General features: G+C 53.0%; 1 protein-coding gene across 1 annotated transcript in view; it reads right to left on the bottom strand.

Annotated features, from left to right (window-relative positions):
• The window catches only part of SKAP1 (src kinase associated phosphoprotein 1), a 22,536-nt gene extending 8,344 nt beyond the window's left edge, over window positions 1-14,192 (bottom strand). Inside the window, exons 1-7 of the mRNA XM_042829606.1 lie at window positions 14,112-14,192; window positions 13,101-13,184; window positions 11,270-11,394; window positions 10,469-10,532; window positions 9,976-10,128; window positions 5,670-5,726; window positions 1,826-1,929 (exon numbers count right to left, since the gene is read on the bottom strand). Coding sequence (XP_042685540.1) covers window positions 1,826-1,929; window positions 5,670-5,726; window positions 9,976-10,128; window positions 10,469-10,532; window positions 11,270-11,394; window positions 13,101-13,184; window positions 14,112-14,190 — 666 coding nt within the window. The 5' untranslated portion in view covers window positions 14,191-14,192. The remainder of the gene's footprint in view (window positions 1-1,825; window positions 1,930-5,669; window positions 5,727-9,975; window positions 10,129-10,468; window positions 10,533-11,269; window positions 11,395-13,100; window positions 13,185-14,111) is intronic.
• Between the last annotated feature and the right edge of the window lie 970 nt (window positions 14,193-15,162).

Below are 15,162 nucleotides of genomic sequence, written 5' to 3'. Positions count from 1 at the left end.
CACACACACACCGGGTGGGTGGCAGCATTTTGGGGTCTCTATGCGATGGGGTGACGGGCTCTGCATCCATCCCCAATGCTTTAACAAACCTGGTGGCACCAGGGGGGTGAATAGAGAGGGGACCTGCATCCCTCGGGTGCCAGCTGTAGTGAGGGAGCCAGCACCTGAGGGATGCTCCTGTGTCCATAGCACCCAACAGCCCGGTGTCCTGCACCCATGGGACCGTGCTGCCTGCATTGCATGGCTCTGCACAGCGACCCGGGACACACGGCAAGGAGAGACCCTGCAGCCATAAGCCCTGCACACCCTGAACCACGCGCTCACCCAGGTGCCCAGGTGAGGGATGGCTCCAAGCAATTGTCCTGGGGACAAACCCATCCCTGCCCAGCATGCTGCAGCCCCCCCTGCCCACCCCACGCCCTGCTGCTGAATCCCTGCCAGCTACTGATGTCCACTAACCCCCAAATCACTTTTCCCCGCTGTTGCTGCTGGAAATGTCAGACAGGACCCGAGCAGCAGCCGGCATGTGTTTCAAACACACCAGATGGATTTTTATATTAGCTACTATTTCATGTTCAGACAGAGCGACCGCACCGCTCAAAACTGCAGCCTCGACGCTGCCGAGTTTGCTTCTGTGAGATTAATTCTGCGAAATTAATTGGGACAAGATTGAAAAGGAAATTAAAATGCAGCTGAGTGAACAGGCTTTTCAAACACCTTTACCCCCCGCTCGCCTCTCCCTGCATTCCCCCCCCCCCCCATACCTTCGGTTCTGCCGCGGCCGCGAGCATCCGTCGCACAAAGTAATTTACGGGGGGAAAGCTCTCAGGACCCATCGGTTACGTGTGAGGAAGCCAGCACAAGAGTCGCAATCTGGAGGCACTGAAGAGAGAGAGAACCCCGCTGAGCCTCCAAGCTGTGTCCCTGCGCTGGCAGGGCAGCACTGTGCCCCAATCCGGGCACTGCGTGGGGATGTGGGACGTCGGCCAGCTGCTGCTGCTGCTGTAAGCCCAGAGATGGAGGGATGAGCCCGGGCTGTGGGTTCAGGCCTGGAGCATGGCAGGCTCATCTTGCTGCTGTAAAGCAGCAGGGGGGGCAGAGGCAGTAAATGCAGCCGTAAAAAGCGCTTTGAGATCCACAGATGGGAAATTCTCAGCCTTCCAGAAAAAGGCAAGAATAAAAGCCGTGCTCTGCCGCTGCCAAAGATGCAGCTGCATTCGTGGGGCTGAGCAGGGCTTCAGAACCACGGGTCCAACATCAACCATGTGGGTGCAGGGGGGTGGGTGAGTGAACCCCCCCCCTCCCTTCGGTTCAGTGCCACTCACACAATGCAGCCACCCCAGCCAGGGCCACTGCAGTCCGGTTGGGAGCAGCTGGGAGCCCTGCAGGGATACACGGGGCTGGAAGGGTCACAGCACAGCACAGCTCCCTGCCCTGCTCTTGCAACCACTTGATGTATTCACCTGCGCGTGTCTGCTGGAGAGAGCTGTGCTCACACCCGGCTGAGCAACTCAATTACCCCTGTAATACCCGAGCAACAGCACGCACAGGCTCCATTACCGTGAAGAAAATCTTGCTTTGGGGCATTTCTGATGCCACACGTGAACATAGGAGGCGGTGAGGGCCGCAGGCAAGAAGGGGTGACGGCGGGGACACGAATTGGCTGCGGGGAGGGGGGAACTCACAGGGTTGGGGACCCACTGCTATGTGCATGTGGGAGCTAGACCCCAAAATTCCACTGCCTGCTCTGTTAATTAGGACGTATCCCCGTGCTTTGATTTTCTCTGCCCTCCCCCAAGCTCTCCGTTGGGCTGCAGGGCCCTACCTTGCTCAGGATGTAGATGAGGTCCCCGCGGTGGAAGGAGAGCTCGTTGGGGTGCTCACCGCTGCAGTCCCACACGCCTTGGTAGTAATTGGCAAAATCCCTTCCTGCAGAGCAAAGGAAAGGTCAGGGGGGTGGGGGGTAACTGGGGAAATATTGGGGTCAGGGTGTGGGGGTCTGAGGGTAGGAGCTGCAATCAGTCAGTATGTGGGGGGAAGACAAGGAGGTGTTGGTGCCATTTTGCACAGTGGCCTCAGTCTTTTCCATCGGCTGTGGACCGCAGGCTGGAAGGGACATTATGAACCAGCAAAGTCTTGTTTTCTCCTTTCTAGAGGGAGGCAAAATGATTTCTGTGCTGGGAGTCATGGGTTTGTGTTGGTGAAACTGTCAGCAAACTGCATGCCAAGGCTGGGGACTGCCCTTGGATAAATGTCCGTGTGGGTCGGATGGAAAATGGAGCAGCAGCATTTCCAGAAGGAAACATTTCCATCTTTGACATTTCAGAATGGCATTTCCCATCCAATGCAGGCCCAGAGACCACAGCCAATGTGAAAAGTGGGTCCCGGGAAAGGGGCAGAGAGCATCTCACTGTGCAATGGGACCAGACCAGCCAACACCACGTACCTGGAGATGCTGCCCTACTTTGCAGGCTGGGGAAGGGATTCATCCCAACACATCCAACAGATCCACGGCAGCATCATAAACACACCCCAAAATCACATTCCTGGTTTCCAAGCACACAAAATGACCATTCAGACATGCAGGACATGTCCTGGTGGTGCAGCACCGATGTGGGGGTGGAGGATGGGGGGGAAATCCAGATGTCACAACACGGGCACCTCCGTGATGAGGCCCCTGTGAATAATTAAACCCAATAAAACCACACTGTGCAGGGGGGGGATTTGAGCACCGGCGTTGCACCAATGCACTGTGCTGCTCTGCCTGAACTGAGCCCAGAAAGCATAAATAGAAAATATCGAGCACATGTTGGAGGAAATGTTTCTAATATGGTATAAGGGACCGAGTGATAAGGGTGCATCTGGAGTGCTGTGCCCGGATTTGATCACCTAAATATGAAAAAGGACATTACAGAGATGGATAATGGTGCAGCAGGGAGCGACTGGAATGACTCAGGGACTTGGGGAACTTAAATAGAAAGGCTGGGAAAAAAAAAAAAAAAGAAGGAAAAAAAAAAAGTAGGTCTGCATCCTTTGGAAAGTATTAAAGGGGGAGCACGCAGTGGTGAGGAAAAGATTGTGAAGGGAATAGAAGGAGAAGGAGCTACTGAGTTATTTAAGCTTGTGCAAAGTGCAGGAAGCAGAGGTTATGAACTGGAGGCAGAGGAAGTCCTGGGGCACTGAGCAGGACGAAGCAGGCAGCAGCTCTGCAGCAGGCAGAAAATGGTGTAAGTGCCACCAAAGGTCACTGCAGCACCGTGATGCAGAGAACATCATGCAGGATGGTGCTGCTGTGAGCGGCCCTGTGCTCCCCGTGTGAAGCAGGACTGCTTATTTACTCCAGTGATGTCCACTGGTCCAGGAAAAGGTCTCAGCCTTCGCTCCAGCACCTCCTTCCAAAGGTCAGCATTAATTGCATTGCATGAAAATGCCTGGTGATGGGAGCGCAGCGCGGCTCTGCGTTGAGCCACAGTTTCAAAAGCGAGATGTTTGTGCGAGCTGCTGAGAATATCGTGTTCAAATTAAGGTGGTGTGCAGTGAGGGGGGTCCCGATCCCTGTCAGCACTCGGACATAAGGCCAGGAAAGGGAAGATGTCACTCTGTCCCCCCCAATGGGACAGCAGCTGTCCCAGGTGCCCTGCCTGCAGATCTGAACCTGCGTTCAGGGCAGAGACACGACGTGAGTGTGACTGATTTACACTGATGTAAGTGGGGCGAGTGCCTCCTCCCACGTTTATGGGCCTCGGGGTCACGAAGGAAATCAGCCAAATGTGACAACTGCGTCACTGCCTTCCGCAGCCCGAGGAGCCCCAAGCAGGGCTGGGGGAGAAGCTCCTGCCCCAACCCCTCTGCTTTGGGCTCGTGGCTTTGGCAGCCTGTTGATGCTGAAGCCTGATGACAACTGTCTGCAGCTCGGTGGCTTTCTCTGCTAGGTGAAACCTCCTGCCATGCTCATTGCAGGAGACAAGCTTCGGGGCTCTTCTGTTTTTCTGAGGATAGGAGTTCTGCTCTCTGTATTTGATGGGTCAGGCTGCGTGGCAGCAGCAGCTCGTCAGGCATAGAAGGCAGGAAGGGACCGAGCAGCCTGAGCTGTGCAAACAGGCATCTTGGCTGGAGCAACCCGCAGCTCCTGGTTGGATTTGCTGGGCTGGTTTGGTTTTGTGGCATCTTTGCTGTTCTTAGAAATGAGAAACAATAGTTTTCCATTCTCCAAATGCTCATCGGGCACTTTGGCTGTATGCTGCCAACCCAGTTCTGTGCTCAAGGGCTGCTGTCATCCCCTCACCCTTCGTCCAGTTGGATCACAGCACAAACATCCCAGGCTGAAGGCACAGGGGCTGGGACTCCTGGAGCTGTGAGAACTTTTTGCTCTTGAAATGGAGCCCAGCATTTGAGAGGCAGGAGCCTCACGTGTTATTTAGCATAGAAACAGACACAGGACCCAAAGCAATCATGACCACACTAATAATGAAATCGGCCATGACGCTTAACAAAAATCACAGATGTCAGGAGGATGCTAACGAATACAAGCAGGGCATTAAAAAGTGTGCAAAGCTGGGATAGGTGGAGCCAGCACCATCAGGGTGCCCTTGGGTCACCCCCAACCCTCCAGCACTCTGCTCCTGCAAGGGAACCGAGGCAGCTCCTCTCTGAGATGCTGGGAGTGCTGTGGAAGGTGAAGACAAATGCGTGCTTGCAGTGCATGTCCCAGCTCCTTCTGCTTTCCTCAGCCCGTGCCCAGGAGTCCCCAGGGATGCAGGTGTGACGATGGTGGTGCAGTTTATAAAGATGAGGAGGTCGTTTTTCCAAGCTCTGGGCGCTGCTGTCATGGCCACATGCTCCAGTGGCTGAATAAGTCATCGTGCTGGGGGTGGGGGTAGGTGGGAAACAAGCAGTGTGAGGGCACAGGGCTCGCTGGTTTGCTTCGTTGTCTGCAGACAGCAAGGACTCAACCCTGCATTGAGATGGGAACACTGGGAAGCTGGGCACGGGGCTGCAGGACAGCTGAGAGCCCCTCTGGGGGAGTAACCCAGCGGTGCTCGGGGTGTCTGCACCCCCATGTGTGTGCTTCCAAGAATGCCCCACCACGTGTGAAGCCAACCCAGGCACCTGCTGTCCAATGAGCCCCTCTGCTCCCTGCCACCCAACGGCTCCATGCTCTGAGTGCCAGTGGACTTGCCAGCCCCTGGCTGAGCATCTCCAGGCTATGCGTGTCCCCTCGGGGCCCCCGCCGGGCTGGGCCAGCAGTATGCAAGGCAGGAAGGTCCCAGCCCAACCCACAAGCACTGCTTTCCTGTGCCAGGATGGAAGCGGTGATGGAAAGTGAAGCAGGTGGGACCGGGGAGGAAACAGACCTTCCGCTCCCATCCCATGGTGCAGATCCCTAAGGAAAAAGCAGGGGGGTGGAACCTGTGAAGCTCTGAGAGGCTCTTGGGGCTGCCTGCTCTGGGCGGTGTTGGTTCCGGCAAGCGGTGCTGAGCGTCCGGCCGGCTTCCCGTGCCCACAGCCGGCTTCCTCTGAGCCCTGACTCACGTCCTTCCTCATCTCCTGTCATGTCTGCCCCACCTCCTCTCGATGTGTGCTCCTCCACCAGCACCCGCACCTCCACATCCCCTGGTTGCCTCCATTGGGACATCCATAGAGCTGGCCAACGTGGGCTGGGCTCTTACCGCGGTGCTGCCCGCTGCCGTCGTCCTCGCTGTCCTCAGGAACATTGGGGTCCTTCTCTGGAAGGGGAAAACAGAGCAGAGAAGCCACAGGGAGAGCTGTGAGTGCAACAGAACAGTGCCAGGCCATTGCTAGCACTGCACCAAACCCGCAGGCTTGGGCTGTGGAGAGCATCCGACTGTCAGAATAATAAATTCCTGGCTTAATTGTGGAGAGTGGGAGGGAGGAAGTCGCGGATAATATTTTAAAACGTGTTGCATCCAAATATGAATTGTTGTTAACACTGGTAAAAACAAATCACTTATTATAGCCTCATAAATTTAAGCAGCACTTTGCCAAGTGCCCGATAGGAAGAGACGCTTTCCTGTTCAGCGCTTGCAGCCTGGGGAAAACGAGACAGAGAGGAGAAATGCCAGGGCAGAAACACATGGGAGGATGGTGAACAGAAGCAGAAATCGGAGAGGAGAAAAAGGAACCCAGGCAGCCACCGGCACAGCTGTGCAGGATGGGGAAAGGGGGGCAGAAAATAAAAGAGTAACGAGAAGTGATACTGCTGGAAAGGTTAAGTGTGAGCTGGGGGGCTGTTGGGATGCTCTGGGGAATGGCGACTGTCAGAAACACGGGTCCATGTGCAAATAGGTTTAAATAAGACATAAGCGAGCCAGCACTGGGCACTCTGCTGATCCCACGTGGCTCAGAAGCAGCGCTTCCCCGTGGCACCTGGTTGGGGATGTGGCCCCTCTGTCTCCCCCCACGCAGCTCTGATCAATGCAAACCGGGTCAGAGCTCCGCTGTGAGTCACAAATTGGATCCCATGTTGGAGGGTCACCGCCGCTGCTCCCCCATTAGATGGGAAGCGGCACCGAAGATCTTTTCTAAATAAATCAGACTTTATTGTAAAACTCGGCCACTGACGAGACAGAACCTCGTTAGCATTGATTTTTAAATAAATTATTGAAAGTGGCTTTGGCCTGCTCTTTGCATTTGTAAAGGAGGATGTAAATGCATCCGCACCGCCGCTCTGCCTCCACCTTTCCCATGCACGCTCCCCAACCCTCACATCTGGATTCCTTTAGGCTTTAACCAGCAGCCCCCTGATCCACTCCTGGCATGGAGTCAGCCCCACTGAGCCCTGTGCCATGAAAGCCCCAAATCGTGCCCCCAGCGTGGGTGCTGCTGCTGCACCCCCATGGGATGGGACCATGTTTTGGGGAGCTGACATCGCAGCTCTGCTGGGTGTCCCCCACCTTCCATCCCATCTCTGCAAATGCTTCCTCAGCCCTGGAGCTGAGCTGTCCTCAGGAAACCCCTTCCCCAGAGCCCTCTGTGCATCCACCCCACACACACACACAACTCTCCTTGGGAAGCTGGCAGCAGGAAAAGGCAAAGCGTGGTGGAAATACCTCTGCATTTCCATGAGCAACACCATACAAAGTCTGCCAACACTGCGGCGGTGGCACCGTGTCCTGCACAGGTTTTTTTTTCCCCATATTTGATGGGATGGGACAAGTCTCAAGCAGAAATGAAGCCACACAGTCCTCGCTGCTTGCATCACCCTCCTGGTGGCTGAGAGCTCTGCAGCTCAGAGGAGTCGGTGATGCATTCAGACCTCTGTGCCTCAGTTTCCCCTTCTTTCCACCTTGCCACGGTGATTACTACTCTGTGCCATCTGCAAAAGGTGCTCAGAGGAAGCCCCCAGGCTATGCTCAGCCCCACAGCTGCTGCCCTGTGCTGGTGGGCTGCAAGGCAGTGATGGATGGAGGCTTGGAGGGGGGAAGGAAGGAGATTTGCCTGGGATATCTCAGCAAAACATGGTGAGGATGGATGGCCCTGGTGAAGACGCAGAGCCTGGCATGCTGCTGAGCTGCATCTGCACAGATCTGTGTCTGTGCTCCAGCCACCATCCGTGCAGATTTTGCTCTGTGCATGCAGCGAAGGTGGCTGTGGGGATGCAACAAGTTCCCCTGCATGTGGCAGCCCTTCAGCCTCGTGCAACCAGGTGCTCGTCTGAATCACATCCGCAAAAGGTAAAACTGCTTCCTTTTCAGAACCTGGATGTTTGATTTTGGTCAATATCTCGATTTTATCAAGGCAAATCAGAGGGAATGGCTGAAAAATGCATCTCCTGGGGTCTGCATCGCTTCTCACTATCCCACCTCCTTGTGCAGAGCACCACAGCCTCAGCCACACCATCCCTGGAGAATGCATTTACCAGGGCAGCCCATCCCTATGGGGCAGCCACCCTGGGGTCTGGGACCCCCCCCCAGCAGACCCCATCCCATCCCTGTGCGTGGCCATTGCACCGTGTGCCCCACTGCTGTGCCGGAGCAGCCTGGGCGTTGGGCACATTCTCAGAGGAGCTGTGTTTTAATGTAGCAATTTGATTCAATTTTCCACTCTATAAAATTACCCATCACTGCTCGTTGCTTCCTAACAGACACCTTCACTCTTAATTTAACAATCCTATCGAATTCTGCCAGGGAAATTGGAAAAATTTATCACCTGTGAAATTTTATTTTTCCTTGGTTGTATCTGTTTTTGTAAAACTTCATTAACGACGATGACTTGCTGAGGAAATTATCTCTTCATTTCCCCCCTTTCCTTTTTTTCCCTCTCTCTCTATCTCTCTATTGCACTCAGGACACGAGGGAGGGGGTCGGGCCCAGAGGAGCCCCCAGCTTGGATGGGGACCCTCTCCCACATTTCTGGGTGGTGAGAGGTGCAATGGGGATGTACCTGGGGGGAGCGGATTGCTCCGACCCACTGTTTGCATTCTGTGCCTGGTTCCTCACTGCCTCATTCCTGCTCCTGCTCATCATCTCTGTGCTTTCACCCTCAAGGGGCTGAGCACTGGGAATTGGGGCAGAAATCCCCCTGCATTCCCCATGCCTTAGGCCAAACAGAAGGGAGCCCAGGAAGGCTGCAGGAGGGTTGGGAAATGGCCATGGGATGTGGGCACCTTTCAAGGATCTTCTGCCCCTTGTCCCAAAAGCTGGAGTCTCCAAAGCCCTGCAATACAGGCGGGCATTTGAGAGCATTTAAAGGGCACAAATAACACCCACGGCAAATTTGCAGCTCTTGATGCACTCTGCACCTCAGAGCAGGGGCAACAGAAGGGTCCGTACCCAGGTCAGCACAATGCAGGCTCATGCCAGGATCACCATCAGCCCCATTTGGAACAAATCTCACATCTGATATCTGCTCTGTAGCTGCTGCTGGCAGCCGTAGGGCAGCGAGGAGCTGGATGCAGCTGCCACAGCAGCAAGGGATGCTGAACCCCTTCGGGTTTCACATGCAACTGGAACTGCAGAGCAGAGGCTCCTGCTGAGTGCAGGAATCACTGCAGGTGAGGAAGAGAGAACTGCAGCCCAAAGAGCTGATGATGTAAGTGGAGAAGGAAAAGGCTGGGAAGGAAAGATGAAGGTAGACAGGAGCTGAGGCTGCCTGGGGTTGTGCTGGCAGCCCAGGAGCCCCTGCTCTGCTCCCTGCAGCTGCCTGGATGCCACTTGCCAAGCAGAGATTTCCTCCTTGTGCACCAGCATACTTCCTGGTACGCTTATTTATTTTTTTAATCGCTACAAATACAAAGCCCTGAAAGAAAACAAGAAGAAACAAGAATAAATAACCCATTTTGCACCTCTGAATGCAGACAGAGAGCAACCTTACCTGAGAGGGATGGGGGCACAGTGTTGGGCAGCGCCAACCTCGGCACAGGGGCTGAGCAGCGTGTGTTTGGATCAGGCTCAGGTGACCCCCTGACCAAGCCCTAGGGCATGCTGCACTGTGATTTCTGCTGCACCAGTGAGAAATGTTGCAGATCATGTCACCCCTCTCCGGCTGTTTCTGTGCCAAGGAGATTGCTCCTGGCTTCTCTCACAGCAGCCACAGCCCTGCTGCCTCCAGGCCTCCTGCGCTGCTAGCGAGCAAGCGCTGGTCTTTAATGCAGTTATTTTATCATCTCTTGGAAGCCTAGTAATCATGTTACAGCCATGACTGCATGCCCAGAAGGGAGCATTTTCATCATCTAACTCTGATTCTCCAGGTAACACAGCCCAGTAGGAGCTGCCTCACTTGAATTTACAAAATCCCCATCTCGCCAGAGCAGAAGGGGTTTGCTCTTGTAGTCCATCAGCCAGCCTGAACAAAGAAACCGAGCTGCTCCTTTGAGTTATAGGCCTATTAAACTCAGCAGAGCCTGAGATGTTCATTCCCATCACGACGTGTTTGTTGGCCAAGGTCTCCTGCCATGTTTGCAGGGTTAAAGTTAGGGCACGGCTTGGGTTTTAACCTCATCATTTTGTTGCTTACCTGGAAAAACCTCGTAGATGTCATCTTCTTCCATCCCGTCATCTTGATTCAGGGTAGTGTTGTGAGATGCTGTGGTCACGGAGTCAGAGCTCCCCACGTCATTGTAGAGCTCTTCCTCCTCCTCATCGTATGGGATAGTGAGGGAGCTCAGATCTGCTGGGAGAGAGCAAAGATGGTGGAGAAGTGCAGACTTTGCCAAGCTGCACGCTGGAATTTGCAGTGAGCTGAAATCAAGCAAGAAAGATTGTGCTGCTGTACTTGGTGCTCACCGTGCACCTTGCAGAGAGGGCTCTGTCCCCTCGCTGACTGCACAGCTTAGCAGCAGAGGTGGAGAAAGGAGGGCTCCTGATCCTCCTCTGAGCTCTGCTGTGACCCCAGCAGGGCCCTGGGGATAAACACAAACCTGCAGGATCCTGCAGGGACTTGGCTAGAAAGGGCTGCAGGGATTTGCCCCAGTGATTGGGGTTGGCTTGGGCCAAGCTACCAGACTCACCCTTCAGGAGGAACTGGATCTGATCCACCCAATCTTCAGCCTCTGCTGGACTTGGGGCTGTGAACTGGAGAGAGGTTCACCCGTTACCGTGCTGTTTCTTGGATGCACGAAGAGGAGGAAGATTTGGAACTAAAATAAGGGACTGAGTGCTTGGATCTGCCATTGTCCGTCCTGGGGGCTGTGGGGAAGCCATTTCACTTTTTTATCTCCCTATTCCAAACAGGGAAGCAGAAGCAGAGCAAAGCTAGACTATCCCAAAGGAAGGCTGTCAAGCCTAATTCATTAAAAGAATTCAGATGAAAACCACAATCCCTATTGAATATACAACACTGACTGTGAACCGAGGCTCTAGATTACAAAGTCTCCCTGAATCTCTGGGAGGAGCTGTGCATTGGACCACGTTTTTCGTTGCACCAGGCTCAACAGATGGGAAGTTTAAATTCAGCAAGGCTCTGAAGTGCTTATTTAAAAACAAGCTTTTCCAAACCCTGCGTTCTCATTGAACCCTTCTGCCCTTCGAGCACAAAGAGAGCCCAGGGTCACCTGCAGGTCCATGTGGAGGTGACTGGATGAGATGGAGAAGCACCAGCACCTTCTGCAGAGCTTATTATTATTATTATCATGGTCCTTTTCAACCCAGGCCATCCTATGATTCTTGTTTTGTTGAACTGGAGACTGACGTTTGCAGGTTCACAGCCTCCCCAACCCTGCAGGTCCACCCAGTGCCTTGGGTCTGGCACCATGAGCTCCCAAGCTGTGATCAAACAACACCAAAGCTCCTCTTCTTCCCCCAGCTCCTACCTCATAGGTGCGTTTCCCAGGGCAGACTAATTCAAAACAGCATCTTCTGCGTGAGTCTTTGCGGAGATGGAAAGCCAGCCGGGCGCTATAGTGCTCAATGGAGAAGGTGCCTTTAGGTTGCTTGCCTGGGAGAAGAGAAATTAAGAATTCTGGAGTTTATATCTTTTATCAAACCCTCGTGAGTGGGGCAGATGTTTGTTGCCCACGCTGGGAAACTGAGCTCTATCACGTATCACTGGGAGCAAATCTAAGCATCCTTCCACCCCCCCTGGAAATCTAAAGAGAACATTATAAAATCTTCATAAAGACACAGCAAAGAGGACGCAATTTTAAGCCTCCAGAGACTGTGAGCTGCCACTGAAAGGTTGCCAGGGTCACGGGGTTGTACGAGATGAGCTGCTTGTAATGAAGCAGAGACCACTGTGTACTTGGGGAAATATGATAGCAACGACTCTTGTGCTGGTAAGGAATTAGTGGGTCGGTGTGCAGGAAGAAATGCTTAGTGGGGCCTGGGAGGATTGGCCTATGGATGCTGTAGATGCACACACACGGCCCCAGCAGCCAGGCTGGAGAGAGAGAACATCACTGCCATCATTTGAGGCACGTTTATTTACCCCAGCTGGATAGCCAGCTCATTATTTCCTTATGAATCTTCTTGAGTAAGTGTGGGAGTGTGATTCGGGCAGCTGCTCTTAACTTTTTTATTTGGATGAAGCCCAGCCCTGTGAAAAACATTCAGTCCATCAGGAAGAGGTTTGCTTTACTCTGTTGCCTTCTGGAGACCGTTTGGGAGCTGACAGCTGTCCATCTCCCACCAGAACAATGCTGTGTCAGCTCTTGCATTCGAGCTCATCTGCAACCCTTTGCAAACAGCACCCAGCATCCTCAAAGGAGGTGGAAAAAGGCAGAGAAGATTCAGCTCCATCCCCATAAGCTGCTGGAGTTTGATGCAGAGTGGCCATTGCAAACCAAGGATGTATGTGTGTATTTTGCAAGCAGTTAACAGGCCACGATGCTGGATGGGTGGAACAGAGGAAGGCAGGCCATATATCTCATTGTGCTGGAGATATTAGCTGTCTGTTTGTATGTACCTGATGGAGCACGACTGCAAAATATTTATACACACTGACGTGTGGGTTATATACAGCCACTTAGGGGGCTGAAGCCCAGCTGATGGCTAATGGAAAGCTTGGTGTGTCACTTTATTTACATGCAGCTCCGTCCCTGTCTTTCTCTTGTCTTCCTCCCTTCCTACAAAGACGTTGGGGGACTGAAAATAAAAAAGCAAGCTGAGATACACTTTTCTACAAGAGCCTGTATGTTTTTTCTTGATAGGGACTTACAGCCATCCTCTTCTTTGTCTTATGCATAAGAAAAGAAAGTGGGGGTTCAGCAGGAGGAAGCTGAGATGACATCCAGGTCCCTTCAGTGCTTTTGGAAACTGCAGCCCACATCTTGATTTTATCAGAGATGAACATTGAGGGCACGTTTGCTCCTTTTTACACTAATTGCCTCATTTGCCTTTGGGATCGAGTGCCCCGGGGGGCTCCTGGGGACCACATGCCCTCAAAGCCACCCTTTCCCAAAGGAGGACGTTTCCAGGCACTGCTGTGCTCTGAATGAATGTCTGAATCCAGGTTTCTTCAGCCAAATCAATTCCTGAAACTCCATCAGCTGCAGGGAAGGAAATGGACCACAGCCTGCGCTCTTTTCTTGCCAGGTATTGGCCTGCCCTGTGGTCGAAGCTCTCATATCCCCTTTCCCAGCCTTATCCACACCTCCAGCCACTGCCCACAGTTTGGGGAATGGAGGCGGGTGCCTCGCCACTTACTTTTCTCATTGGCATAGTAGTAAAAGGTCTTTCTGTGGAGGACACACCACCTCTTCTGCCACTCCGACCCAAAAAAGCTGTGGTCTAGAAGGGAAAAACACAACACAGGAATAAACACATTCATTCCTGTTCTTCTGCTGAACAAGGATCTCACACAAATGGGGGGGAAAAAGATTTCTTTTTCCCAACAAAATCCTGCTTGTTTCTGGGACAAAATTCAGGCAAGCGAGTTTAGGTGCAAAACCTCAACTAAAGCAAGGAGAGCAAGGCAGTCTTAGCAGGAAAGAACACAGCTTTAGGTGAAACATTCCTAATTGAGCTTCAGAGTCTGTTTCTCTGTAATTGGAGCAAGCTACTGCATTCACAGGACCAGTGATACAGCTCAACTTATGAGCACAAGGAAGAAAGGGGTTGTTCTCACCCCATCCCACCTGTCATGCAGCAAACAGATCAAGCCGAAATCTGGGGAAATAATTTGTGTCTTTCAAAAGAGTCAGTAAAATCAAGATAAACCTGAGGCTGCCTCACTTCTCTCAGCTCGTTAACGTGTGTGATGCTACGAACCAGCTTCTCTTCAGCAGGGCTTTATCCTCATTAGGTATGGCTGGTTAGGATGGCACGCTTTGCCTCAGAGGACGAAGCCTCTGCTTAATTCAGATTCTGGGTTTTAATCTTTGTGCAGTTTGAGGATCTACGGAGGAGAATAAAGAAGGGCTGTGCTCTCCCTTTGCATCTGGTACATTAAGAAAGGTCTGAATGTCTGCTTGTGGCTCCTGAAGCCGCTGCAAATAAAGAGATATTTTCCTGCTTGTTCTTCATCTGGCATTTTTTGCATTCTTGGTGATGACCTGAGCGTGCAGAGCTCTTCAGGATGGCTGTGAACCACAGCAGCTCATCCACCTGAAGCCCTCCCCCACCATCTCACTCACCACCTTCCTTCACCTCATCAGACAGAACAAAAGCCAGCCCAAATGGAGCCCCCCCAGCCTTGATGCACTCCTCAGGCCTCACCTCTGGACCTCTTCTCCAGATATCCTTGCTTCAGAATGTTTCCTGTGTCTTCAACAGGCCTCGTTGTGATTTCCTCCATTCCTGCAAGCATCAAAGCATAGTCTGGTCATTTCCAGTCCATGCCACGCAACCCATGTGCACACAGAGAGGAACAGATCCCTCCAAGACCTTCCAACTGTGCACACCCTTAGTAGATAGCACACTGCCCATAGGGGTCCTCCAAAGAGGCAGCTTGCCCACCTCAGTGCTCCCTGCAAGCTCCATCCCTCCTCTCTCCGAGGGACTCACATTGATGGCACACATTACAAGTGAGTGTGGGGCTCAGCCCTCTGCCCAGGACACAGGTGGACAGGGAGCTGAGAGCAGGAGGGAAATCCAGACCTTCATACAAATACTCTTATGTTTCTTACAGGGAAAACAAACGCGGATGTCGAAAAGGACCTAAATTCTCTCTCAGGGCTGCATTAAGAAGCAGGAGGTTGTTCCTAAGGTGGCAGTGCAGAATAACAGCACTTGCCACGTCCCCAAATTCTGCGTTGGACCTTGGTGACCAACCCCAAAGGGCCCCACAGAGGTGCCAGCAGGGCCTGATATCACCTGCTGTGTCCCCAGGTGCTGGGCTGGCATCCCTCCACCGAGGTGGGGAAAAGCAGCCATGCAGGGAGCAAACCTTCCCAGCCTTTTCCATCCAGCAGCACGACGCTCCCGACCGGCAGAAAAAGCACATTTCCTTTTCCAACCCGAGCCTCGACCCCTTCAGCTAATGCAAATCTGAATGTCATTTTATGGGACATTTATAATTATGAAAATGGGACGGTGCTGCCGGGTGCACAGGGAGACCCTGCGAGTATGAATATTACATTAATGTGCCCAACGCCAGCTCGCCGATCCCGCTGGCAGGAGCATAAAAAATGCTTGAGTGAAACTTTTATTTAGACGTTAAGATTCCAGGCCCCAGCGGGGTGACAGAGGCAGCCCTGGCGAGATCCCATCAGCGCGAGAGCTCGAATTGAATTACCCAGGGGGGGAAAGCAGGAGCTGCCAGTGCTGC

Source organism: Centrocercus urophasianus, unplaced genomic scaffold, assembly GCF_019232065.1.
Source record: "Centrocercus urophasianus isolate 14NV4802_14NV808 unplaced genomic scaffold, USGS_Curo_1.0 seq_313, whole genome shotgun sequence".
Classification (NCBI taxonomy): domain Eukaryota; kingdom Metazoa; phylum Chordata; class Aves; order Galliformes; family Phasianidae; genus Centrocercus; species Centrocercus urophasianus.
This window is presented reverse-complemented; position numbering and strand designations above follow the sequence as displayed.